The 27,582-nt window shown below is 39.7% G+C and overlaps 5 protein-coding genes across 5 annotated transcripts; 1 reads left to right on the top strand and 4 right to left on the bottom strand.

Moving 5' to 3' along the window:
• Window positions 1–582: 582 nt before the first annotated feature.
• On the bottom strand, window positions 583–1,618 carry LOC6624938 (putative gustatory receptor 59d). Its single transcript, XM_032437267.1, has 2 exons — window positions 797–1,618; window positions 583–741 (listed from the first exon to the last, which is right to left on the bottom strand). The coding sequence occupies exons 1-2, from the start codon at window positions 1,616–1,618 to the stop codon at window positions 583–585; spliced, it is 981 nt and encodes a 326-aa protein (XP_032293158.1).
• A 1,112-nt stretch (window positions 1,619–2,730) lies between these two features.
• On the bottom strand, window positions 2,731–3,960 carry LOC6624939 (putative gustatory receptor 59d). The gene is made up of 2 exons (XM_002049002.3): window positions 2,944–3,960; window positions 2,731–2,883 (listed from the first exon to the last, which is right to left on the bottom strand). The coding sequence occupies exons 1-2, from the start codon at window positions 3,958–3,960 to the stop codon at window positions 2,731–2,733; spliced, it is 1,170 nt and encodes a 389-aa protein (XP_002049038.3).
• Window positions 3,961–4,591: 631 nt separating this feature from the next.
• Window positions 4,592–5,629, bottom strand: LOC26530451 (putative gustatory receptor 59d). The gene has a single exon (XM_015174716.1). It carries the CDS (start codon window positions 5,627–5,629, stop codon window positions 4,592–4,594), a length of 1,038 nt encoding a protein of 345 aa, XP_015030202.1.
• Window positions 5,630–8,683: 3,054 nt separating this feature from the next.
• On the bottom strand, window positions 8,684–9,235 carry LOC138911409 (uncharacterized). Its single transcript, XM_070210287.1, has 2 exons — window positions 9,081–9,235; window positions 8,684–9,016 (listed from the first exon to the last, which is right to left on the bottom strand). Exons 1-2 carry the CDS (start codon window positions 9,089–9,091, stop codon window positions 8,740–8,742), a joined length of 288 nt encoding a protein of 95 aa, XP_070066388.1. The 5' UTR covers window positions 9,092–9,235; the 3' UTR covers window positions 8,684–8,739.
• A 5,547-nt stretch (window positions 9,236–14,782) lies between these two features.
• Klp59C (Kinesin-like protein at 59C) lies at window positions 14,783–17,008 on the top strand. Its single transcript, XM_002049003.4, has one exon. It carries the CDS (start codon window positions 14,964–14,966, stop codon window positions 16,839–16,841), a length of 1,878 nt encoding a protein of 625 aa, XP_002049039.1. The 5' UTR covers window positions 14,783–14,963; the 3' UTR covers window positions 16,842–17,008.
• The last annotated feature ends 10,574 nt before the right edge of the window (window positions 17,009–27,582 follow it).

Below are 27,582 nucleotides of genomic sequence, written 5' to 3'. Positions count from 1 at the left end.
TAAATTGCTCAGAGCTTCATTTTGGTCACATTGAAAACGTGTAGCTACACTCTACTTACATACAGGTCGATAAAATCACTTATAAAGCGATAGCTTTAAGCGAACTTTAAACAATCTAATGAGCTCAAATGGAAACATTATATTGTAATTGTAGGTTGTGTATTAATGTAGTCTGATTGTTGAACTCATGGTTGCAGGAAACAAGCTAAAAATGTTTTTCAGCTTAAGTCTTATATGGTATTGCATAAAAATACCGATTATAAATTACCAGATGCCGATGTGGTTAAATATTTTAATTTTTATAGGTAACACTTATTCATTTTCCATTTTCAGATATGTTCAAAGTCTGTTATTATTGAAAATGGTTGCTGTATTTGAGCCCGCGACCTCTCGCTTCTTAGTTCCATGCCAACTAGTTATATAGTTACGTTATTGCTGATGTTTATCATACGAATGTTAAACAGAGTTGTCTCCCACTTGGAAGCTCCGGTCAAAATTTCAGGTTTGGGTTATTTGTTGATTATCAGTCAGTCAGAACGAACTCTCTTATGTATAAATATAAGAGTATTTTTATATTTTAAATTACTCTCTAGGGTTTTTTATGTCGTACTGAATGAGTACCAATGAATTGGTGACCAGTGAGTTGGCCATAGACATAGATCTCGATCGGTCCATACTGAAGAGGCTTAGAACAGAAATCTTTAAAGGATTGCGCGTGATCTGCAGCTGAAAGCTCTCGATCTATAAGTAATTTAAAAATGTTTTAATTTCACAAAAATGCGTTAGCTACACTTACGACCGTCTGCAGCCTCTCGTCTAAGCCCGGCGAAAACATTGTAAGCCGCTCCAGCAGTTTCACCATATGTTTATGGACCTCCAGGACAAAGAAGACGTTGTTAAGAGTAATTAAAATGTCCGCAAAGTAGCAGACGACATTTAAGATAAACAGAAAAATATACACTGGGGTCCATTCTATACCATGCATATTCTTAACGGAGGAGAACGAAAAATAGATTGTGGCGAGTATAGATATGTAGCTATTGATCATTACAACGATGCCCTGTATTCCAAAAATGTTGGTTATCCGTTTTAGGAGCGTTTGTACTTCGTATTGTGTTCCGGCAATCACCTCCAGCTGGTCTGCAAGGGTGCAGCATTTAATCATGAATGCAGCCTTACGATGTTCCCCCTCCAGGGATCGAATCTCGACAAGCACAGCGCGCATCTCTTGATTGAGTAGAATATAGTGGCTGTGGACATTCACTATTGCAAAGTAATAGTGCGAGATAATGACGTTGACCAGTACTGTCAGAGTATATAGCAGGAATATGCTAGAGGCCAAGTTCACAGTTAGGTAAGGCCGGAGGGTTAAAAAGCTTACTAATATTTGCAGTAGTTCCGACAGGCTTATGCTGATAAATTTCATAATAATTCGCCGTCGCCACATTCTCATCACTTGTGGCTTCCGAATCGCCAGACCGCGAAAAGCGTTTACAAGCCGAATGAGCCGGCGGCGCTGCCACCAGCGGCTGAACAAGGTGGCCATCACGCAGCTGACTCTTGTGCCATGGACGAGCAAAAATAGATACTCGTGGAGTCGGCCGGCATGTGACCACATTATTTGTATTAGGTCACTGCGACATAGAACAATGAGAAATCCGAAAATCAGTATATTTATCAGGACTGCATAGATCGATGCTACTTTCGTAATTCGCGCGTGACCTGTCCGCATGTCAATCTCAAAGTTAATCACACCAAGAAACTTAGAGTAATAATAGGATATACGCAAAATCCACTGCACAGCGTCGCCCATTTTGAAAGACTAAGACACCTTTCAATTCCCATTGGTCAGAGGGTCCAATGACAATAATATGTATTTGATGATTGTTAATCTATGGATCGACTGATATGAGGTAGCCACTGGAAATATGGCTGATTACAAAACAATCAAGTAAGAGACTCTAACCGGATCTCCCGACTAGGGAATACCCTGAACCCTCTTATTCAAACACCAATGAATCTCGCACTCTGCGCTCGTTTGCTTTAGTAATAATATGTATAATAATAATATGCCTTAGTAATAAATAGAGAGAAAGGAGACATAGTATCAATAAATTCAAGTAGCACTTTCTTAATTTCCTGGTTGAGCAGAATATAGTGGTATGAATATTAACCATTACGAGGTAAAAGTGCGAGACTATAACATTGACCAGCGCTAACAGCATGTATAATAAAAAATTAACTTGACTTTTATGTTAAGCATCAGATATGCTCGCGTTTCTAAGCTCATTGCAATTTTAAAAACTCCGAGAGCAGAATGTTATATTAGAAATAACATCCCGTCACTTTCTTGTTTCCTATTGTATACCAAACATATTGCAGAACTAAGCAGAGCTTCAACTCCCTTTGTCTGGACGGTCTAATTAAAATGCATTGCGTTTGATGCGATTGGCTGATAGTCTGATATGACATACCCAATGAAATTAAAGCTAATTAGAAAATGGAATCATTATAATAAATAGCTAAACATGTGAACCAGTCAATAGGCGACATTGGTCAAGTGCAGTTCTACAGCGGGCAATATATTATTTAGTATAGGTATCCAGAGGTCTCCAAAGTAGATATTGTTGGAAATCATGAAAATATAAGTATAACTAACAAATGAATTCTGGTAACAAAATAGTATATATACAAGTTCAATAGTATTCCAACAAAATAAATATATTTTAACTAAGTATTTTGCACTTCGTATTGAACCAACACCAGAGAGTTGCTTACTATTGAGCTGGCTATAGCAACAGCTTTTGCTCGCTCCACTTTATAGAGGTAAAAGAGGCAGACCTGTAAGGGGTTCCGCGCAAGCTGAAGTTGAAAACTTTCGTACTGAAATAAAAAACTTATTAAATCAACTAATTCCAACTTTATTCTATTAACTGCACTTACGACCATCTCCAATCGCTCATCCAAGCCCGGAGCAAGCGTTGAGAACTGCGCCAGCAAGGTTACCATTTCCGCATGGACATCCAGGACAATGTATAGGTTGTCCATGGTGACCAGAATATCCGCAAAGTAGAAGGCGACTTCAAACAAGAATAGTATGTTTGAGAAGCTCCAGTTTAAGGTACGGTTGGTCGATGTAAGGCCGACAAAGGTAAAGTATATGGTAGCTATCATGGAGAGGTACATAATGACGGTTATACAGAGACCCTGAATGTCAAAAATACGGGCCGAACGTTTTAGAAGCGTTTGCAATTCAGACTGTGTCCTGGCTATGTCCTCCAGCTGGTCGGCTAGGAAGCAGCATTTAATCATGCGAGTAGCCCTTCGATGTTCAGTCTCCAGGGAACGTAGTTCGCTGAGCACTGCCTGTATCTCCTGGTTGAGCAGGATGTAATGGCTATGCACATTCACATTTATAAAGTAAAAATGCGAGATTATCACATTTACCAGGGCTGTCATTGCATACAACATAAGAATGCTAAAGGTCAACTTAAGAGTCAGGTATGATCGCATCGGATAAAAGCTTATTGCTACTTGAGAGATCTCCGATAGGAAAATGCTCATAAATTTTAAAACAACTCTGCGACGCCACATTCTCATAACTTGTGGCCTCCGAAATGCCAAGCGACTAAAGGCGTTCACCAGGTGAATGAGCCGACCGCGCTGCCACCAGCGACTGCATAACGTTATCACAAGGCAGCTGACTCGCGTGACATAGATGACCAGGAAGAGATACTCGTGGAGCAGCCCGGCATGTGACCACATCGTTTGCAACAGATTACTGAGGCTCAAAAATGGTAATAGGCTCAGAATTAAACCATTTACCACACCTGCATATATCGATGCTCGTCTCGTGACGCTCGCCCGACCGGTTTTCATATCAATCTCAAAATTGATTACGCCAAGAAGCCGCGAATAAAAGTACACCATGCGCAGTATCCACTTTATGGGGTCAAACATTTCGAAGCACTAAAGGAAATAATAATTTCAATTGGTCGGACGGTCGACTGCAAATACATAGCATTTTATGCGATTGATAGATTGTTTGATAAGATGACCCCAAAGAAATGGTCACTAATTTCAAAATGGAACAACATTCAAGAACAACTAACTACTTTCACTACAACACAGAACGAAGATTAATTAGTGCACAAGTAAGTCTACATATAAAAAACTATTTGTCTTGACTGACTGATTTCTGATAAAAAAAAAAACAGCAAAACAAAACACTAAGAGCGGGAAAGTAGTAGTTAGCTTGTGTAATGAATATGTTTCAGCTAATTATATTTGCAAATGCGGCAAAACGCGGATGTCAAATCTATGTATGCATCCAACAAAACAACTTCGCAAGTAATATTAAAAAACATGTGGTTTTTATTATTAAAATTAATATAAATAGGCATTTTTTAAATCATTTTGGATCAGAACTAGAGAACTGGTTACTACTGAGCTGGCCAAAGTAACTGCGTTCGACTTCTCCATATCATAGAGCCCCAGAACTGAGAACCTTAAAGGATTCCATGCTAGCTGTAGCTGAAAGCTGTCGAACTAAAAAGTAAAAGTAAGTCTAGTCTAAAAGCCAATTTGATTATTATATATGAGATTCTCTTACAACAGCCACCAGTCGTTCATCTAAGCCCGGGGCAAACAGAGTGTGCTGAGAGAGCAGCTTCACCATCTCAGCATGTGCATCCAGAAGAGCGTAGATAATATTCACGGATATGTGAATATCTGTAAAGTAGCATATAAATCCACAGCCAAGCAGAGCTAAGACCCATTTGCTCCAGTTTAAACGGATGGCACCCGTCAACTCGGAAAATCCGAGGTAGATCATGGAGACGCCCGACATATAATAACTTATGGTCAATAGCAAGGTCTGCAGTCCAAAGCAGTTTGTTAATTGCTTGATCAATATTTGCAGCTGAAATTGCTTGCAGCCAATGGCCTCTAGCCGATCGGCCAAAGCACAGCACTTTATAATAAACACACCCTTCCGGCACTCGGACTCTAGAGAGCGGGTTTCAGCCAGTACAGCGCGCAGCTCCCTATTGAGCAGGATATATTGACCGTACACATTGAGCAGAGCGAAGTAATAATGGGAGATAATGATATTGACAAGCGCTGAGATTGCGTAAAAAATCATGACGCTGAAGCTCGACTTAATTGTAAGCTTCTCCCAAATAAGTAGCAAGCTAGCTGCCATTTGCAAAAAATCTGAAAGAATAACGCTTATAAATTTGCTAATAACTCCGCGTCGCCACATTCTCATCACGTGAGGCCTCTGTTGGGTCAGATGTTGGAAGGAGTTCACAAGGCGAACGAATTGCCGGCGCTGGGACCAACGGCTGATCAGTGTCACAGACACACAAAGGACACGCCCACTTAACATAACCAGGAACATGTAATCGTGAAGTAGTTCAGCCTGCGACCAGAACGAATGAATTACATGCGTTCCACTCAACCAGGGGAGGCCACAAATGCAAATCACATTCACGCAAGCAGCATAGATCGAAGTTCGCCTGGTTATGCGCGCCCGGCCCGTTCGCAAATCAATCTCAAAGTTAAGCACACCTACGAGCAGCGCATAATAGTAACTGACCCGCAGCAGACACCTGACGAGCTGAAACATCGTATAACACTGAAATACTAAATCTCTCAACGTCGAATGGCAGTGAGTCTCTTCTGATATCATGAACGGATTGGACTAAGCATACGTTCCTAATGAGTCCTCCATATTATTCGATATAGTATATATGGCTTCGTGTTCATGTATATGACAAAAGCATTAGCTCACATATATTCAAAAGCCCTGTGTTATCTTTGATCCCCTAACAGGCTGAGGTTGTGGTTATCTGTGGGCACATCCTTTCCCATTTCGACAATAATTTGGCTGTCATTAATTACAGTGTGTGCCGCACATTTTCCATGTCATATATGCGACAGTAGCTTTGTCAGAAACCTTTTCTGCATCACATCGCGACGCACACACATTCACATATTCCTTTGATTTGAGGCTTTCGTCGGCCATTTTGTGCCATCTTTGTACGTGTATTTTGCCATTTCCGCCTCGTCGTTGCGGTATTTCCGTTCATTTTTCACATATTTTACAGCATTGAAACTTTGCTCATGTGTGTAAGTATTGCGCCAAGTGCCTGGCAAATGAAAACTTTCTGTGCTTTTCCCAGCTGTTCTTTTCTTTTCTTTTCCTTTCATTTCTTTGCAATTCATTTTTCATGTTGCCGTCGCCGTTGTCGTTGCCTTCGTCGTCTTTGTCGTTGTCGTTGTCGCTGGCTTTGCTTTAAAGCTTTTCGTAATCCTTTTAGAAATTACGTTTCTCCTTTCAATATTATGTTTTATTCCCGTGCATTGGCTACATTGTCAATATTTTGAACAATCGAGTTGTCGAAGGAGAGCTGCGGTTGCGGATGTGGCTGTCGCCATGGCCGGGCATTAATCTTAAGCGCAGTGCCAGTCAGTCACCTGAGCAGCTCAAGGCGAGAGAAGCTAGCAAATACCCAAGAGTAGTGCCTTTTAGTGTTTGGATTTACCTGGCAACAACAGCAACAGGGACAATAATACAAACTACAGGCTGCAGGCGCCATAAGGAGTCATAAACCACTCAGTGGCCAAGTGAAAATACCGCAAATATTTGCCGTTAACCAACTCTACTGCAAATCTCACTCCGAGCACCTCAGCTCAGCTCTCAACAGTATCCCCCACTCTCTCAAGCTGGTTTATGTGCTTTACTCTTTCGCCTTTTGATATATGGCGTATGCGCCATCGCATCCACGCCTTTCCAAATAGCCTTTTTCGGGGGATTGATGTCGAGATGGGCAAGGACCGTGTTTTTCTCTCGTGCGTGTTCCGTGCCAGCCTTACCAATACAAAGAGTACGGTCTGACTGCACACTCAAGCCCAGTTGATCTTTTGCATACTTCTCCTTATAATCATATATTAAGAAATTAAAAGTGTAGAGAGAACAAAAATAAATAAAGTTATTTTGGACCGTGTCGGGATAGGCCGTGCCTTGCAAAATTGTTTTCGTGCGTGCTTAAAAATATAGTTTCATGTTCGTGTTGGGAGGTGTCGTCAAAACCTATCCCGCGTTCATCCCTAGTTTCGAGGCACCCTGTGTCCCAGCCAGTGTTGGTTTGTGCGGGTAAAATCGAAAGTGCTGCCATTTATTTTATTGCCACCTCGGCGAGAGCCCTTGCGGCTGTGACTGCGGCTGCAGCTGCTTCGCTTGTCCAGGTGGACAGCTCGACAGCCAGCCATCAGGCAATGAGTAAAAACTTTGAAAGCTGCCATAAAATAAACGAAAAAGCGAAAAAAAAAAACGGAGTGACCCAAATGTTTGCGTTGTATTTTTACAGCATTTGGATTTGTGCAGCATTTCTTTCAGTTTTTATGATGGGATTTTTTCCAAACGTAATTTGCTTGTCTAAATTGGGAATGGTCGAAGCAGTGTCAGTAAGGTTAAGCTACTCATCAGCTGCGGGTAATCCACACTTTTACCTACAAGCCGGAAATCTCGCACTTGCCAGATAATTTTGGCCAAGCTACTTGCTCATTGGTTCGATGGCATTTCGAGTGGCAATTCCAGAAGTTAGCACTTAATGCCTGGACAGCTGTGCGGCATGCAGCTTAATTGAAAAGCAATGTTCTTACATAGTTTATGCTTAAAATACGATTACATTAATTTCACACACCACAAAACAGATGACAAAGTCAGCGTTGGGGACAACAAAACACAAAAGGGTTGTTCGCACCGGATCCTTGCTGTCCACAAGCTGGCAGCAAAGGCTGCCAAGGTAGGCGAAACTTGTTGAGAAAACTCAAATGGACACACACACACACACAGTCCAGTTTGAATGGAGACACGGCAACCACTCGAAAAGCCACTCAGTCAGGTGTTAAAACTAATTTACGACAATTTGACCACGGAACAACAATGGGAAGGAACCCTTGCCAGCTTGTGGGCATGTGGGCCTGAGGGTGTGGCTGTGGCTATGGCGTCACATCAACTGCTTCCCATATTTCACACATTGCATGAAAAGGGTGCAAATTGGGACAGCAGCCGCCACAAAGCATCCAAATCAAACGAAGGACATGCCCCTGGCAGAGCAACCCGCTAACTCCGAGGCAATCAACCAACCGAACCTTATCCTATTTCCAGAGTATGACGCTTAATGCTGACATTTGTAGCATCCAGTTATTCGGATAAATAAGTTTCACTTTGCTGGCCTGGTTTTGTAAAGAATTAATCGTCCCACTAAATGCGAAAGGTGAACGTTGAGTTACGCAAATAAATGCAATTCACTTTGGCCAAATTGTGCAGGCTCATTGCCAAATAATTTGTGTGTAATTAAAGCAGTAACGCCCCATTGACTGGCAGAAGGGAGGTGGATTTGCGTTAATGATTGCTGCTGAAATTTCAAGGCGTTACAATTAGTATGTATTAATGTTGATAAATGAAGAAAATTTCTTTCCGCTAATTGGAAGTGCGGTATAAGGGCAAATACCGGTGTTGTAAAACTATAAACTAAAGTTTATTCTTCGATTGTTTTTATTGGGCTCCTATTGTTATAGCAACCCCTTATGTGGAATATATATTAATTATAAAACCTTTAGTGAAGAGCGAGCGATCCAAAATGGATTTCCACTTCTACAGATAATTTTAAAATAGTATATGCACCACATTTCATTTTATTATTGCATCTTCAAACTTTTGAAACTCAATTAAAGGGTACGTCTGTCACGGTGACTGCCCCAATCACTGCAAAGGTGTCGATCACAAACATCATCCTTTACAAAGGACTTGCCCAAAGTGCTTCTTAGCTCAGCGTCATAGTTGGCCTTCTCTTGAATAACCAATCTGTTCATCTGTTCGCGCCTAGCTGCTTGAGCTAACTTTTGTAGGCTCTGCAGTTCCGAGGTCATCGGACGCAGCAGCTCAACGCGTGGTGCATTATACGAAGGAGTTTCGGTGCCATGGCACTTCATCCAGTTGACCACGCTTAATAAATTAACCAAGATAAAATTATCATTCAGAAGCCAATTAAAGTAACATTAATACTTACAAGTTGCTCATTTTGGTATAATTATTGAAAGTTGGTTAACAAACTATGAACTGAGAGTAATATTAGATGTGTATAGCCCGGAGCTCCGTTACGGAATGTGACTAAATACAAATTATATCAACAAAAGTATTATTATATGCTTACTATGTTCTTTTTTACTCTTTGTATATTAAAAGGATATTAAATGCTAGTAAAAGCCAAGAAACGGTTTTGAACTAAACGATTTTTAGAGATTCGTTCAGTGGAGACTCAGCGCGGTAGAGACTACGCACAAAGCAGAAACAATTGGATTCAACTGACCATATTTGGAAGTAGCCAATATTGTGTTGAAACTAAATGAAATAATTTAGCCCGCAAATTCTATATGAAAATATATCCGGCTTGCAATATATTCAGCAGAACGGGAAATTATTGGAAAAAAAAATGTAAATAATATTTTGAAAAGGCTTAAACGGAAACCTGAGTTTGTTGTGTGGAACACAACTGGCTTTAAGTATATATTTGTGCTTGCGGCCCTGTACTAACTAATTTGTTTTTGTAACATCTCTTCATCTTCATTATTGATTCACCTGGCAGAGCGCCTAATGAATTGCAAGACCATCTCAAACATGCCAAAAAACAAAGCACCCGCAAAGCTAAGGGCAAAGTCATTATATTATACATTTGGCCTAATGAGATTTTTTATGGTAATGATGGACAAAAGGGGGGTAGAGAGAGATAGAAAGAGAGCTGGGAGCGTACTTAGCACACGCAAGCCCTTTCTTAATTATTCACAATCAACGAATATGGCATTTAATCTATGTAGTGCGCGAGGCAGACATTTTGACACCTTTATAGCTCAATAAATTCGACTCGATTCAGGAGTGTGCGGCAACAAAAAGAAACTAGTTCATTAGAAACGCACTGCGGATTTTGATTTCGACTCTGATTACACTTGAGATGTCAAGGAGTCGGGGATACGGCAGCTATTCAGAACCCGACTGCGATTCCATTTCTGGTTTGCAGCAACGTGGCACGTAAAGTTTACAATTACCAGACTTTTGTGACTCGCATTGGAGTCATTAGAACTTAAAAGCAGTAAAACGCCAACTTGAAGCCAGCCAGCCAGACTGGTCTACGACCAGCAAAGGGGTAAGTCTACAGAGCTAGCCAAGCTGTTCCTTGGGTAGCATGCCATTAGAGCGATATGATCCTTGGCTGGCCTCGTCTCCATTCTCAAACGTTGGTGGGCTGCTTATGAATAATGTTTTAATTTCAGGCTTCACCCGTTGCGTCCTCGTTGTTGTAGTCGTCGTCGTCGTCATCGCTCTCGCTTGGGGTTCGTTTGCCCCTTTGGCACGCAATTGCATGTTGAATGCATATGATGTCTCCAGTACCCATACCAAGTTGCCGCTCAACTAATATGCGAAAATTATGGGTTGTAATTTAAGAGGCACTTTTGCTTAATTTTTAATGACATCCCATGTTTTTACAAGTACATTAGAGTTTAGTTTCAAGCCACTTTTATATTCGACTGTCTAAATAAATGTGGAAGGCACTGTATGTGCGTTTATTTGTGTGTGCTGTGTATAAAAATACCTAAGTGATTAGGCGCGAGCTTATGTCGTTTAGGGTCGTTCAAATTAATTAATAGCCTCTGCTCTCGACTAACGTAACATTAGAGGCATATTACATATATAAAATTCAACTGCATATATAAATCCGAAATGTTTTAGTGTATATAGAATCTAGAAAGAGGGCATAATTATTTGCTTAGCCCAGCCTTGCCTGTGGCAGGTATAAAATAAGTTCTCTCAGAGATCCTTAAAACTGATTTTGAAACCGATCGGACGGTAAACAAAACACTCTCATACAACTGTTTTCCGCCAATTTTTCACTGTTGAGGGTGAAATTTCCCAAATCGCTTGAAACACGTTTTTATTAAGTTCTGGTGTAGAGATTTGAAGCAAATCTTAAAAATTCTCTCAATAAATCTTTAATTCGCATTTTCCATTTTTAAAATGATTTTTCGTATAGATTTGAACAGAACACGTCACCCAACAAATCTTTGACCACAATTTCCGCCAAGGAGGAATGAATTTGAGGCCGATTATAGAGTAAACAAAAAAAGGTGCATACAAACGTTTCGCGATTTTCTACACATTCGGGTGGAATTTTCCGAAACCCCGCCTTACGGGTTGGGCTGTTGATAACCAATCAGTCAGTAAGTAAGTACAAGCCGATTTTTATATACATAGAAGAATTATATTAGTAAGTGAAATACGGGCTGATTTCAGTGAATTTTTTATTACAAAATGTTTTAAAGTCTACTTTGCTGCGTATAAATTCAGGGGAATTTAATAGAAGCGCGCAAAAGTATGCAACAGTTTTGTTTGCAGCTTGCATTTAATTTCAGACGGCAACCATTTTGCTTTTTGCAGCCGCTTCCGTTTCCGCGGCTGAGCTGAAATTGTGTTGGCGTCGACTGCGTTTTTCTGAATGCGGCTTTTCCTATTTTTTTCATCTGATTTTGTTTGGCTTCCATTTGATTTGGCAGTGGGTTATTTTTGCAATTTGATTTGTTGCCTAAATTCACAGCATTTCTGACATTTGTTCAGCTCAGAACTTCAAAGTGTTGTTGCTGTTAGTGCTATTTATGGCATTTGATGCAATGTCAAATGCACAATATTGCAAAGTATTTGGAATTTTCAGCTAATCGAAATAAGAAAAACTCGCTCAGCTGCGACAGCAAGCTATTTGGCCACAAATATTCATGAAATTAGCTATGCGGTGGTGGGACATGTGTAGTGCACATAAGCCAGTGCCACGTGGCAGCTGCATCCGCAGCCTTCGGCCTTTGTCTACCTCAATGTTTGCTTAAGACGCAACGACACTCGTTTAGTGCCCGGAGCTCTGTTTAATATGCACTCGACTGGCTGTCGAAGTTTCGCACCGTCTTTCACATGCTGATACCCGCACCTTGGTTGGGGGCAGGAGGGGCATGCCGTTCAGCTCTTGCAGCAGCTTCTGTTACTGAGGGGCTTTTCACTAAAAATAAGTGTTGTGCAAACATTCTATGGTTATAGAAATTTTGCTGCAACATCATCTTTGTTTCCGCCCCCAAAAGGAAAGAGGGCCATGTTTGTCAAACTATGAACTAGGTCCTGTGGTACTATGTGTGCCACAACTAAAGATGTTTAACACTTGCGTCCATTCAGCCAGCGGGGAGGTTAGAAATATTGACAGAAGCTTATTGAGGGGCAGGTCTATGGCAGTTGGGCAAATAAAGCTGAGCTGAGACACTAATTGACGTGTCGAAACTAGTTTATAATAAAAAATAAAAAAAACTTTAGGGAAAAGATTAAATGCCACTTTGAACAAATAGCTACCTAGCTGGAATTTCTTAGCTTTATCCGATCTAATTTTATATATTTTACATTTTATTTATTTATTTATTAAAATTATGAAAATTAGATGCTTCGTTAGACTTTTAGTCTTATTAAAATACACAATTTTTTTAATAACATCACCGATTCGATGGATATGTTTAAATTGCACATCCGACACTTAACGGTGAAGAAAATGTGATACAAACACTAGTAAATTTTAAATAGTTCACGAAAAGAATTGTGCATACCGTAATCTGATGTACGCGTAGGTAGGAATAAGGGGCAATAATTCCTTGTAGGTAATTAACACAAAATAGGAATCGATGTCTTGATGTAGGAAGACACCAAGGATTGTCCTACGGTTAGTTAACGACGGAACATCAAGAAGAAGAATCCTGGATCAGGATATCAACCGAAGGTTGGAGTCCCAATTTAGTATTAACAATATTCAATTGGTTTTTAAAGGATCCTTAGACCAACGAATAATGAATCCAAGTGCACCTTTGGCCACATTAACGATGACAGTTATATGAAGATTGAAGCAGAGCTTAGAATCAAAGAGAACTGTTAGATATGTTGCACTGGCGTATTGTCGGTTGTATAACTGACAAGATAAGGTACAGTAGTTGAAGGCCATAAGCATACATTTTGAACAAACTAAATTGTTTTGCCTTAAGTTGCGTACCCTTCATTAGCATTACTGAGGGTAATTAGTAAAAGTCCAAGATGACTGCCTTGAGCAACACCAGAAGTAACTTGAACTTGTTTGGAGGTAGTCAGCTGCAGCCTGACTCTGTGAGTCCTACCTTCTAAATTGGAAAAAATCAAAAATAAAAGAGACGCAGGGAAAGATTATGGTGCACAAAGTCATATTAACATTTTATATCCTTGCAGACGGTATTATAATTTTGTCTTGAAATTTGTAACTCTATGGCGAGGAGGCATCTCCGACCCCAAAAAGTGGATATATTCTCTATCAGTATTAACAGCCGATTTGATATAGTTATTTCCTCCTGTCCGTCTGTCTCTTTCTATGCGAACTAGTCTCTCAGCTTTTAAGCTATCTTTATGAAACTTTGCGATCAGTCGAAAACTAGTTTCTCGTATTTATAACATTTTTGTTTATCAAGAAATCGTGACCAAACTCGGCAAATATTCGTTTTACTATCATATACATGCAAATTCTATTAAGATCGAAAATAAAGTTGTTGTATGAACACATTTTTTGTTTTTCACTATATCTTGACCGAACTCGGCATTTAGTAGTTTAACTATGCTCCTCATATATATTTTGAAAATCCTATCAACTTCGGTTCACTATGTCATATAGCTGCCATAGGAACGATCAGTCGAAACCCAGGTTTTTGAATAAAAACCATTTTTGTTATCAAGATATCTTGACCAAACGCGGCATTACCTAGTTTCCCGGTACTTCTTAGATACCGGCAAAGCTCTTATGAAAAGGTTGGGTCTGCAAGGTTATTATATCTTCGGCGTGCCGAAGATAGCCCTTCTTTCTGGTTTACATAACATTCATATGAAAAAATCATCGTAAATACATAAAAATGGGCAGCACTTCTTGAAATTTGAGAATCGCAGAGAAAAGCGCCCGCAGAGCTTAAATAACCACTAAGACATCGATATTAACACTTTCAGTTTTAAGCCACTGTTAATAAACAAAAAAAAAATAAAATCACTGAATTAATGAGAATCGCACATTAATTCAATATTTACTTTAAGCTGACTATCTTTAACTAACATTTCTTTATCGCAATATTTGTTGCGCTAATACACACTCTTTCTCTCCTTCCTGTCTCTCTTCCTCTCTTTTTCTCTCTTACTTTCTTTCCCCCTCTCACACTTTCTCCATTCCCTTTATTTACAATTTTCTCAAGTTGAAATTGTCCCTCTTACTTTTTCTTTGTCTCCCTTGCTCCCACTTTCTTTCGCCGTCTTGTTCTCTTTACATCTCCCACCAGCGTCTTTGCTTTCTAAATTCTTTTGTCCAAAAACAATTGATACTTACCCATTTATTTTTCTATTATTCTTTCTTTCTCTCTCGCTCTTTCTTTATCTTACCCTGTATCGTCCTGTCTCTACCTTTCCTTCGCTCACTTTTTACAATTCCTGGACTTTCTGACCTTTTGTGCTCCCCTTTTAATTCTCTCTCTAAAGGATAGACCGCCTCTCTCTTACTCAGACTTTTTCAATCCTAACATTCGCTGTCGCTGAGCTGCTCTCTCTCCCTGCCTCTCTCTCTTTGCTTTTCGAAATATTTCAAAAAACTTCTCTATCCCGTTTTTATTGCATGACTTGCATTTTATGTCTACATATAACGTTTCGGATTGGGTTTTGTCAAATAGGCAATAATAAAATTTCCCTCATAGTTCAGTTGCTGAATTTTTCGATACTTATTTGCACACACACACACACACACACATACCCACAGAGACAAAGGCAACAACTTTGTTTTGGGAATCAAAATTTTTGGTGTACTGCCACAAGGATTCCGGCGATGGATATCCTATCCATTAACCAGCAGGTGTACATACGTCGCTCCGATGGTCGGATTCATCAGGCTGGGATCATCAAATTGGATGGCAGCTCTAATAAAATTGTGACTGTGGAATGGAACGAGGGCGTAATAACACGCGGCAAGGAGATACCGCTTAATACGATAATCAAGCTCAATCCGCAGATCTACGATGCGTCTTCAATTATACGCACTGCCACAGCTCATACGAATATACTAGCATCTATACCGCCGCGGCCGGCACGTCCACAGCACTTTTCATTGGGCGTTAATGGCGTTGTGGTGCCACGACTAACAGCCGGCAATGCCGCCTTGCCAGCCGTGGTAACTGCGACGGCGCGCCAAGTGCCCGAACCTGCAAAGGACGACGTTGTCGTGGAGATTGAGCGCCTGAGGGCGAGACGCGAACAACGCCGTCAGCTGCACGATGAGACACGTGCGCGGCGTCAGTCGTTTCAGGACGCGGATCCGGGCAATCCAAATTGGGAGATCGCACGCATGATACGTATACACCGAGTGCAAATGAATTTCCAGCCGCAAGACAGTCTGGCACGCTGCCCGCCCAAGGAACATCAGATACTGGTGTGTGTGCGCAAACGTCCGCTGAATCGACGGGAGTTGGCCATGTACGAGCCGGACGTGATTAGTGTACCCAATAGGGAGCTGCTTGTGGTTCATGAGCCGCGCAAACAGGTCAATCTGACCAAGTTTCTGGAGCACCACAACTTTCGTTTCGACTACACATTCGACGAACACTGCACTAATTCCCAAGTATATGAGCGAACGGCACGTCCGCTGGTGCGCCACATCTTCGAGGGCGGCATGGCCACCTGTTTTGCCTACGGCCAGACAGGCAGTGGAAAGACGCACACTATGGGCGGTGTATTTACGGGCAAGCAGCAGAACTGTCGCGATGGCATCTATGCCATGGCTGCCGGCGATGTCTTTGCATGCCTGCAGCTGCCCAATTATGCATGCTTGGGTCTAAGTGTGAGCTGCAGCTTCTTCGAACTATATGGCAGCAGGGTGTACGATCTGCTGATGCCAGGTAAGCCGCAGCTACGTGTACTCGAGGATGGCCAGCAGAAAGTGCAAGTTGTGGGCCTCACCGAGCAGGCCGTGGCCAATACCAACGATGTACTGAAGTTACTGGAGCTGGGCAACAGTGTGCGCACCTCCGGCCACACTTCTGCCAACTCCAAATCATCACGCTCACATGCAGTGTTTCAGATTGTGTTACGCATTGGAGAGAAGAAGCGGTTGCGTGGTAAATTCTCACTCATCGACTTGGCTGGCAACGAACGTGGTGCGGATAATTGCTGCGCTGATCGCCAAACGCGGCTTGAGGGCGCTGAGATCAACAAATCCTTGCTGGCACTCAAGGAGTGCATACGGGCTTTGGGTCGCCAGTCACCACATCTGCCTTTTCGCGGCTCCAAGTTGACCCAGGTGCTGCGTGATTCGTTTATTGGCGGTAAGAAGGTTAGAACATGCATGATAGCCATGATCTCGCCAGGCTTGCATTCCGTCGAGCATACGCTTAATACGCTGCGTTACGCGGATCGGGTCAAGGAGTTGACGGCACAGCCTTTACCCAAGGGCAAATTAAGGCCCGTGCTTGAGGCTGACAGCTTGCCAGTCGGCCAGACCAACTCGCTGCCAGACATTACCAGTCAGGCCAACCAAGTTAGTCGAGTATCCTCAAGCGCTTCATTGCCTGGTGTGGAAAGCCGTGTCAGTCAAGTTCGCAACCTCTGGAAAACGTACACTGTCAACAGTGCTTTAGAGGATGATAATCTGGCTTACTTTAACGAGGCCATCGATAACTATGATCAACCTACTGCCACCACAGGATCCTAATAGAAGTTAAATTGGGATGTAAGCGCAGCTGCCAATAAATTTGGCTAATCACATGGTTACCGCAATTTGAATAACACAAAATATAAATGTGCCACTCCCAGAAACATTAACCCAACACAGAAGGAACAAAATTTTGTAAATCAGTAAATTAAAATATGGCTAACTTTTATTTTTCTATTATAAGACAAGTAAGATGTTCTATTTCGGGAGTTCCCGACTAGGGAATATCCTGAACCCTCTTATTCCAACACCAAATGAAACACATATGTTCCCTTGGCAGGGTTCGAACTAGCAACTGACCGCATTACTTGCTGACGACTCTAACCAACAGCCATACCAGCCAAAAAAAAATTTCTTCGGCTTGAGCTCGCGACAGACCGCACCGTTTGCTATGCCTCTACTCAACAGCCACACTAAAAATTAAATATTATTAAGAAAAAACAAATTTAAATAGCATCACATACAACAATACAATCGCAATTACAATGTTGGCGATAGAATTCGAAGCAGACGCCCATGAATGTTTGTGTGTACATGTATACAGAATTTATTGGAATTTGCGCTGCAAACACGTGCGCAGTCAAAATACCGAAAAACAAAACAAAAGCTGATCTTAATGAAATTTTCTACAGTATACATTATTGTACCACAGAAAATTTTTTTATTTGTGTTTTAAATTGGTTGGCAATACAAGTTGGGTTATTAACATGGAGGTGGCAATAAGTATAAAAGGAATGATACTTGATATATATATAATATTCTAGGAACAGTATATGTTTGGGGACTCTAGCTCTTATTAAATATCCAATTTGCTGAAAAAACAAGATGTACATATCGGATTTAATCGATTGCTTGGAAACGAAGTAAGCTGTTGATTATCGGAGACAAACTCGGTCTGCGTAGGCACTAGGAGGACCTAAAGCTAAAATTTCATGACAAGCTTTTATGCTTATGTTCATACATACGGACAGACCGACAGACAGACAGACGGACATGGCTAGTGCGACTCGGCTATTGATCAAGAATACATATACTTTATAGGGTCGGAGATGCTTCCTTCTGCCTATTACATACATATACACAAATACAATAGGGGTATAAAAATTTTTTAAGTCGATAAAATGGGAGTCCAAAACAACTTATTGCTACCATGAGTAAATCGAGTATAATAGGTGTACAAATGTATGTAACAGACATGTTTCAGGATATATCCTGATCGGGAACTCCCAACTAAAGCCCTATTGTTAAGTGTACGTGTGTGATCAACTGTTTTTATTCAATTCCGAACTCGAACTAAAGGCAAATACGCGCGTTTTTCTCATAGTTGCGCATTAAGCCAAAAACTTACTTTTCCTTTCAATATTCGTTCAGAAATTTCGTTACCCTCGCTTAAATGAGGGTGAGAGTGTTGTGGGGACCGCCAGCGACAGCTGTCAATGCACAATATTGAGGATTATGACGCGAAAGACACGTCTTACCAGAAAGCTTTGTGTCAATATATTAAATTATGGCTTAAAGGCTTTCCTCTCGCAACTTAGTGACATTCAACTTTTTGGCTTTAGCGCAAATCCGCAAAAAAATGACAACTGGCGGGTAGGTCAGGTCGCGGCTAGGTGTGCTGGGGGCCAACATTTAACATTAATTCGAGCTGCGAAATTTAATTTGACTAAATAATCTGATCATCAGGTAGAATAGCGTTTTTTGACTAATAAATTTGCAATGAAGTTGATAATAAATACAAACATTTGCATAATCCATTCAACTATAAGCACTTGAATTTTGTTATACAGCCAGATAAATATAAATGCATAATTGTGAATATAGCCTTCTGTAAATAAGTATAGAAAACAAAATATTTGTGCATAAAAGTTATGCAGCAGCTGCAACTTTTGCTATTAACATTAAAAAGCAATTAAAATAACTTTAATCAACTAGAAGGCAAAATAAAAGCTCTTTCCTATCCCCGCCCCTGCTCTCTATCACGCTTTCTACCTTTCTCTTACTTTTTCTCCGTGGTATCCGCTCCATGTTCCTCATACGCACTGTGCACCATTCGCCGTACGCCCTAACTCACGTTTAATAAACGCAACGCGCTTGCACTTAATAAAGCTGATGAAGGGAAATCTTTTTTAATTAAAAAGTAACTGTTTGCCACCATATTATGGTTACGCCCATTGCCCATATTCTCCCTCTATAGCTAACATTTTTTGTTCACATTTCACTTGGTCTAATATAACTTTATTTGCGCTGAAGTCATAATTATTTTCTTGTCTAAGAATTTATTTGCATATTTCTCGTCAACATTAGCAAATAAAGCTGGACTAAGTTACAGCTTATAATTAGCGGATGAAGTATGTATATAGACATAGTTGGCCCGACTTATAGTTAATGTTTCTTACCTACGAAACTGTCAGGTTCTATAAACAATAATCTGTAAAAGTTTTGCTGAAAAATAATCCTCTTCGCTTTTGAAAATTTAATAATAAAAATTTTTGTATATTCATTTTTACTAAATGCTGAGCGCCAATAGCAATTGGCTGAGACAAGCAACTGCCCTTGAATAAATCAATAAAAATTGCGCGACCCAAAGTGCAAAATTAATAAAATTCAATTCAAGGAAATCAGCTTGGCGTGTTTTATTTGATTTACAATATTTTTTTATTTCTGCAAAGCATTTTTGCCGCAAGCGGCGTGCATCGATGATTGCCAGTGCCACGCCCACTTTGTTGGAGCATTCAAGTGTGACAAGTGTGATAAGTGTCGGGGAAAGCAAAGCGAAATGAGTCGCACAATTTGTCATAACTGTGAGGGACAAGTATCCAGAAGCGAACCTCATTCGATTTACGACCCGGAGGCATGTGCTGGAAGAGCGGAACTAGGTCGAGGTCGTTGTTGCCACAAGGCAATCAGTTGCACAATTGGCATTAAAGCATTTGTCTCTCATTTCTCGCACTTTCTATTTCTCTCTCATTCTCTCTCCCCCCTTTTCTCTCATTCTATCTTTTATTAATGAGCCGTCAACAGTCGTTGGAAAAATGCCTTTGGCCAAACAATTTGTCGCGAGAGTTTCATTAGCCAATGACTGTCTGGCGTTAAACAACACTGTCTAGAGCTTTGCACTTAACGAAGCAACGTATTGGCACAATAATTTGGGCAGAGTCCCTGGATTTTACAACTCATTAATTTTGTGGCGTTAATTTGGACAAACAGCTGTCGTTTTCATAGCATTATTTATCTAGGCCACTTTGAGTTATTTGGGAAAAGAATTCGATTTGGAAGATCCTTTGAGCTGATTCAAAACTTTGCCCAATTAAATCAACTCGTATACTGCCTGCAGCAAAGTTTTCTCTCACCCGGCGATAAGCCAAACTCTCGTGTTGAGCAATACTTTCAACTCCGAATTCAAAAGGGTAAATAATATAAAACAATAAGCATTCCATAGCCGACAGCCCCTCCTCGGAGAGCAGGAAATTGAGATGTCGAGACTTTGAGGCTGATACGAATAAAAACTTGACGCATTTTTATGTGTTCACATTATTTTTGCTACTGTTTGCACTTTATTACATTTTGTCAAACACACAAAAAAACAAAACTTTGTTACCAGCATTTTCCCCAGCAGTTTCAGTTACAGTTTCCGCTACGCATCTCCTTTGTCTAGCTTATGTATGTATGGATGTAGGTATGTGTATATACATATGTATGTTTGTGTTAAATGTATGAATATGTGTAGTGCTCCCCCTAGAAAACATCTCGAGTAACAGTTTATTTTTGTTTGGCTAAATTATGTTGTTCTTGGTTTTTACTGCAGAAATGGGGCTGGTAAATGTTAAGAATAAAAATAACAACAAGAAGAACAGAAGAACAGCAACTGCAAGCATCGTAAAGCATCCAAAACTTTGCAGTCACCGGGTGCTATCAAGTAAATTTGTAACAGTAAAAAGAGTCAATAAAGTTTCACAGCTCATTGTTCATTGTTCATGGTACACTTGGGCCTTCCGCCACGATTATTTGTTGTGTCAGTTTTGAAAAGCAGTAGGAAATCAATACGAAATTTATGAGGCCACAAAACTTTGGTGCCTTCCACGTTGGCCAGGCCAAGGTCAAGTGTGCAGCGACATATTAAAATGAAAATTAAAAATAAAGCAATTATATTATACACTCGTTCTATATGTGTTGTATATTGCCCCTGCCTCCTCAGTCCCTTTGTATTATACTAAGTAACTTGGAATTCGTCCCAGAGTCACGCGATTTTCTGTGCTCCTTGTTTTAAGTATTTTCCATTTAATAACTGTTGGTAGCAGCTTTATTCGTAGTACTTGTACTTTGAACACATTGAGAGCTGGCACTTAATATTGATTGAAATGCGATGAATAGCAAAAAGAAAGAAAACGACAGGAGGGCTGCGCATAATAATAATTATTAATGAAATGTCGAGTTAATGACTGGCACGATAATTAGTATTTTTTGCATGATATGCTGATTTCATTCGGGTTGTCGTTTAAAGAATTTTACTTAGTTTTACAATGGTATACAAATCGAGCACATATTTAAAAATGTATATTTTTTGTTGCTTTTTTCAGTTCCATTAGCTTTTACTTATTTTTGTACTAAGCACGTTTAATCCTAATGGATGCTCAGCTCTCGCTGTGCTCTGGATAATGCGTTGACTTAATTGGCCTCAAAATGAGTAGCCACTTTTCGCCCAAACACTGAAAATCTTTTCAATTTGATGCACTTCCATAACTTATGCACACACATACACACATGCATATGTTTGTGGAAAAGTGACATCATTTCCCCTTGAATATATGAATGTGGTTGCGAGTGGTTCTCCAAAATGAATGCGCTCCTGTGATTTTGGTGGCAGCGATTTTAGTTATTATAAGAGAATAATGCACAAATATATCCTTCCTGTTGCCACATGCTGTCCTCGCTGCTGTCTCCGCCAGCCTTTGTTCGGACTCCTGGAACGCATTTGCACGTTTGTCGCAGACTATGGCGAAGCCAAAATAGACGACGAGTAGTTTGTTAGACATTTTTATAGGGTTTGTAGGTTATATTAAGATGGTAGCAAAATGAACAAAACATCGTACCTAAAAACTATTACTATAACCAGCAATGTGGATATACCATTATCATATAAAGTTGCTTTATATTTTAAGTTTCAGTAAAAGGTATCTTATAGTCGAACATTCGATACTTGCGCACTTAGAAGTTTTTCTTCGTTTTGTAAATCATTTTATTTGCGAATATGCATATTTTTCTTTGCGTTGGGTTGTTGCTGACTCCTAGCAGGGGTTTTTGGTGACAATCGTAGCGAAAGAGAGCAAGAAAAAAAAGAGCGGACGAGTGGAGGACAGAGAAAAAATGGCACTCTGAGCGAAAGAGAGCGATAGACATGGTGTGTGTATGGCAGACATGCATAATTCAAAACGTGGCGGGAATATTTTTGTGTTTGTTCGTGTGTTGGCTACTTTTTATGCTGGTAATTCGACTATGGGGACGTAAGCCCATGTGTGGGTGTGCACGTGTGTGCGTGTTAACGCAATTTTCCTTAAAAAGAATATTCCCGCTTCTCGCCGTCTACTTTACCGTCCTTACCCACTTGTTTGACATATTTTTCACACAACGTCTGCTTGTTAAATTGTTGGCGGCAATTTTGAGGTTAGCGTGACAGCGACCCACACAAAAGCACACACACAGAAATACACACATACATCATGGAAATGCAAGAAAGTTTATGTTTGCACAGTTTTCAGGCGCATGTTGTTAAGTTAACAATCGCAGTCGCAGTCGCGGATTTCAATGCTTTTTATTTTCCTTTCACACTTTTGACAATTTTCCAGTTTATTTTTCTTTTTTCACTAGCCCTAGCCCAATTAGTATGCAAGCGTATTTTTCATAAGGGCAACGTATTTTTTAAACGTGGTTTTAAATATCAGTTCTTAATAAGATATTAAGTTTGAGATAAATTGAATTTAAAAATAGAAAATGAAGTAGACGAATACCTCCTTCTAGGATAGAAGAACCTACCAAATATTTATTTTCTTCTAATTGCTAAAACATAAATGTTTCTTTTAGCACTGACAGTCTTGATAAACATGCAAATTCAGTTTATCTGCAGGCGCTCAAATGCTTTCCTTATTCTCTCACGCGAACTGCAGAGAAAATTGCTTGCATGTTCAGCGCTTGACAGCTTAATATGCAACATTTGGGTTGAGACACGGAAATGCCCCTGCAGCTAGGTAGTAAAAAAGACTTCAGATAAGGTCTGCTAGAAATCAATGATAAATTAGAAGTAAGTTATATTTAGCAGTTAAATATTTATATTGCAACAAAAATTATAGCTATAACCCAAATTGGGCAGAAAAAGTAATAAATGCAGTTCTTATTTATGATAATTACAATTGTTTGTTTTAAACTAAAGGCCAGCAGCTGCAATAAATGCAGTATTAATTATACATGGCACTAATCCTTTTCATTAATTTTAAGCTCCAAATAAAACGCAATTTATTCGATTGCTTGAATGAGCCGCTGCGCTGGACAGCACATGAATGTAATTCGTAATATAAATAAATCACTGCCAACCATCGGCGAACGACAAGCAGAAGATAGGTCAACAGACGGGCAAAATGCATAGACATTTAGAAGGCAATAGACATGCAGCTGACAAAAGTTTATTGGCCTGAAGCTGTAAACAAACAAAAGGCCGACAATGCTCGGGATAACAACAGCACAGGACAATTATCATTGCAAACATTCTCGGACAGAACAGAAAGAGCAAATAAATGACAAAAAGAACTTACAGACAATAAACAAATACACAAGCTATAACAAAATGTATCCTTATGCAGTATTTACAAGTGCATATATTTTTGTACTTTTCTAATTTGCTCCACATGGTGTATACATAATAAAGAATCGAAAGATGTTTATAACAAATCTAGGCAAGCAGTGCCATTTGAAGTAATAGCACGAATTGCCATTCCTTAATATCGAAAATGCATTTATTATTAGATTCTTTACACGGAAACTTAATACACAAGTTGAAGCTCAGTTCTTAATCAGAGCTTCTATGTGCATTACTTGCCATTAAGTCAACTGTCAATTTAAATTTCTAGAGTATCTGACGTTTTTAAATCTCAGACTCTGTCATTGCCCCGTCCACTTTGATGTAAAGAGGGCAGCTATATAGTATCCAACTATCCATTTAGCAAATTCCATCTGCCTGCAGCAAGTTGTTGAGTTCTTGGGAAGCACTTGGCAACAGTTTCAGTTTCAGTTGCAGATTCGGTTTCGAGCTTGAAGCTTCAGTTTGAGTTTTGCAAAGTGCATTAGACAAAGTAATCGATACACATTTCATAGCCCGTGCTTATTTGCTGGCCAGAAATAAGTTTTTAAAAGGATTTTGGTGGTGCCCACGAGTGCATTAAGTAGCCAAAGTAGCCAAGTGCTTCAAAGTTGCTTTAAAATTGCGCTCAAACAGTTTACAACTAATACTAAATATCTAATGGATTCCCAGATACATTTACACATTAATGTGACTTATCAGTTTCAAATTGAAATATTTGCACTTGAGTGAATCCGCACGCGTTTCCTTCCGGTTTTGTTGAGGCCTCGTCTGCCTGTCTGTGTTTATTTTATCCGCATGTGTGTGTGTGACATGTGTGCGTGTGGATATGTGACTGTGTCTGCTCGTTTTGCTTATCGAACTTGCGTAGGTAGCAAAGGCATCTTTGCTGAACAGAATGGGAGAACTCTCTCCCTCTCTAGCCGTTTTAATGTCAGGTAAGGTAAACACTTACGAAATGAATTAACTTTAAGCCGCAAAATTTGTGCCCGTATGTAACTCTCTTAATGTAATGTATGTGTGAGTTTGTGTGTTTGTGTCGATCTGTGTAGCTGTTTGCTCTTGTGTGCGTGCGCACATAAATGCTCGTAATTGTTTATTTACATAATCTGACGTTAGATTAAAGATGCTTTGATTAACGATGCACAGCGACGCTGAATTAAACTGTGGACATTAAATTTTGACAGCTACAATTTTAGATGGCACACACACAAGCAGATACGCACACACACACACAAGCACTCACACATATACGACATAAGTGGATAAATAACTATTAATTTAGTTATTTAACTTTTCCATACGACAGCCTATTTACGATATTAAATTGAACTTCGACTGTACGTTAAGTATAATATGTAAATTGGAACTGACTTATTAGGATCAAGAATCTTATGCAAGCTACTCATATTACAAGTTCTTTGCTCATTTTACTCTGAGCACACAAATATTTTTTACAAAAACTTTTGTGCCAGCTAAAAACTTTGTAATTTTAACGTATTTTATTTTTGAGACTTTTTTATTTTTGATTTCGTTTTTCTACGCGTTTTCTTCTGATTTAATATGCGGCCGCCACTTTTCTGCACAATTGCGAAAACAAAAATTTGACTTTACTTACAGCTCAGACGCAGTGCCCGGGAAACTTATGCAAATGACTTATACAGCACATTTCTCTTGTGATCCCCAATTCCGCCCGCCTCTATCCAAAGCGAAGTCAAATAAATGCGAACTTTTGTTAGTTTGGCTTAAGTGCCGTGCCAAAGGTTGGCGGGGGCTAAATGCTGGGTTGGATTTGCTGGGGTCAGTTCTCCTTGTTTTAAGAATTGAGAATGAATGGGGGAATGGCCATAAAAATACAAACGCCATTGAGTACAATGCTGAAATAACTCAAACGCCTTGGATGAAAAATATTTGGCTGCATTTCATTTGCATTTCGCATTTCGCCAAAGGGGCAGCCAAACATTTTAGCAACTCTCCCAAACACGTACAGACAGAGAAAGGGAGAGCGGAAGATGTGGCAGCAGATAAGGAGGAAAACTTAACCATACATTGCAAAATCTCAAGACCCTGCCAGCCAATTTGTGGCCACTAATTCGGTCGTCTTGAAGCACTTGTGTGTGCTGTGCAAGTGCTGCGAGTACGACAAAGTACTCGGCAGACTTTTAACGATGTCATGTCTATAAACTTGTGCCCCTATCCAGCTCAATCTACTTTCTCTCTTGCTCTCTTTCTCGCTGTGTCTCGTCGCGCCCCACCCAGATGTTTCTTTATCAATTACGTTGGCTTTTTAATGATTTCGGCTTTGCTAAGAGCGCAGCAGAGTCCTTTTGGCCCCTACTCATTTTCTTCTTACTTTCCGCGCTGTTCTTTGCTTTTCTTTCGCTGACAAGTGCACATTTTTCTTTTCTGCCACCGCACCACTCCCCGTACGCAAGACCAAGCAGCACTCATACGACGTTAGCTGTTTTATTGCTCAAGAAAAAGCAAACTTTGTGCTGCTCTTTAGCTGAAAAAAAAAACTTTTTTACATCTCTTAGATTTTTTTATATACATACACATAATATTTTTTTTTTTTTTTTTTTATTTGAGTATCGACCAAGTTTGAAGAATGCAGCATTTCATTTTTTTCTGTTGGCTCAGTTAGATTTTCAAATTATTCAGCCGTAAACACTTGTGAAAGTGCCTCCTTGGCTTTTCTTTGGATTCCCTGCGTTCTAAACTTGAATTTTTAATTAATTAGTTGGCATAATTATGATTCGCATCGATAGCAAAAAAAAACTAAAAAAAAAAACGAATTATTGTGTTTCAAAAAAAAGATATATATATGTATATATAAATGAAAGAATGCTATTGAGTAAGGATTAAGTTTGAGTGCAGTTTCCTATTTATAACTTTGCAATATTTGTATCATTACAATTTGTAAAATCACAAAGTAGAAATGCGCTTCCCTTTGATCTTTTCATGCCAGCTACATGTGTAGCTGGCTTTATATAAAGAATTTCTATGATATCGCGCACTGTGCATCCCTTTGGCAAAAATTCTTTAAAAAATTTCAGATTCCTCTTGATGTGTGCTGTACTTCAATGTTCATTCGTGGCAGAGAATTCATATCGCACTGCGATAATCAGTTACACATGCGAAGCTACCGTCAAATATACATGTATATATCACTTAATCTAGGCAGAGGACTGCTGGAATGGGTTGGAGGAAGGCAACATACAAAGCTGAGTTGAACACGTTCTGTAAAGAAGCGCAAGGCGCAAATGGATGGCAACTTGTTGCAAATGCTTATCAATTAATAAAAATCATTGCCTACTTTTTTGCGTTGGCCTTCCCCCAGGGAAATTCATTCGCTGCTGCCCTCCTCTTGTCTGTACAAGTATTCGTATTTGTTTATGTGCTGAGCTTTTATTTATTACCAGCGTTACGCTTTATCCCCATCATTTATACCAATTTGAGCCAAATAGTTGCCATATGTAAGCAGCAGGCGGCCACTGAACAACAGCCGCTTATTTTATGTCCGCGTTAGGCTTCAGACGTAGTATTTAATACAAATATACGTGATTCATTTGGTAGCGTGTTTGTGTTTTGCGTAGCTTTCGATACTAAAGGGTCTTATTTGATAACAAAAATAAAAACAACTTCACTAATACAGTTCTCTAATTTCCACGGGACATGTTAAACTTAATTGTTTCAATTTTGTATTTTAATAGTCAGCCAATAAACTAATTATATTAATTGCAATTTATATATAAAGTCCATATTACACAAATAGCATTAAATAGGCTAACAAGTTTTGCACATTAATTATGGTATTTGTGTTTTCAATCAGTTTTGTATAAATGCAAATTATTATTACAGCCATATATCGCACATAAAATTTGTAAATAA

The sequence above is a fragment of the Drosophila virilis genome, chromosome 5, assembly GCF_030788295.1.
Source record: "Drosophila virilis strain 15010-1051.87 chromosome 5, Dvir_AGI_RSII-ME, whole genome shotgun sequence".
Lineage (NCBI taxonomy): Eukaryota > Metazoa > Arthropoda > Insecta > Diptera > Drosophilidae > Drosophila > Drosophila virilis.
Note: the sequence above shows the minus strand (reverse complement) of the source record. Positions and strands in the feature narration are given on the sequence as shown.

Coding starts and splice junctions, on each gene's coding strand:
- LOC26530451 (XM_015174716.1), bottom strand. CDS start 5,629: ATGTTTCAGCTCGTCAGGTGTCTGCTGCGGGTCAGTTACTATTATGCG.
- Klp59C (XM_002049003.4), top strand. CDS start 14,964: ATGGATATCCTATCCATTAACCAGCAGGTGTACATACGTCGCTCCGAT.
- LOC6624938 (XM_032437267.1), bottom strand. CDS start 1,618: ATGTGGTCACATGCCGGCCGACTCCACGAGTATCTATTTTTGCTCGTC. Junction 742..796: donor ACGAGAGGCTGCAGACGGTC/GTAAGTGTAGCT, acceptor AATTACTTATAG/ATCGAGAGCTTTCAGCTGCA.
- LOC6624939 (XM_002049002.3), bottom strand. CDS start 3,960: ATGTTTGACCCCATAAAGTGGATACTGCGCATGGTGTACTTTTATTCG. Junction 2,884..2,943: donor ATGAGCGATTGGAGATGGTC/GTAAGTGCAGTT, acceptor TTTTTATTTCAG/TACGAAAGTTTTCAACTTCA.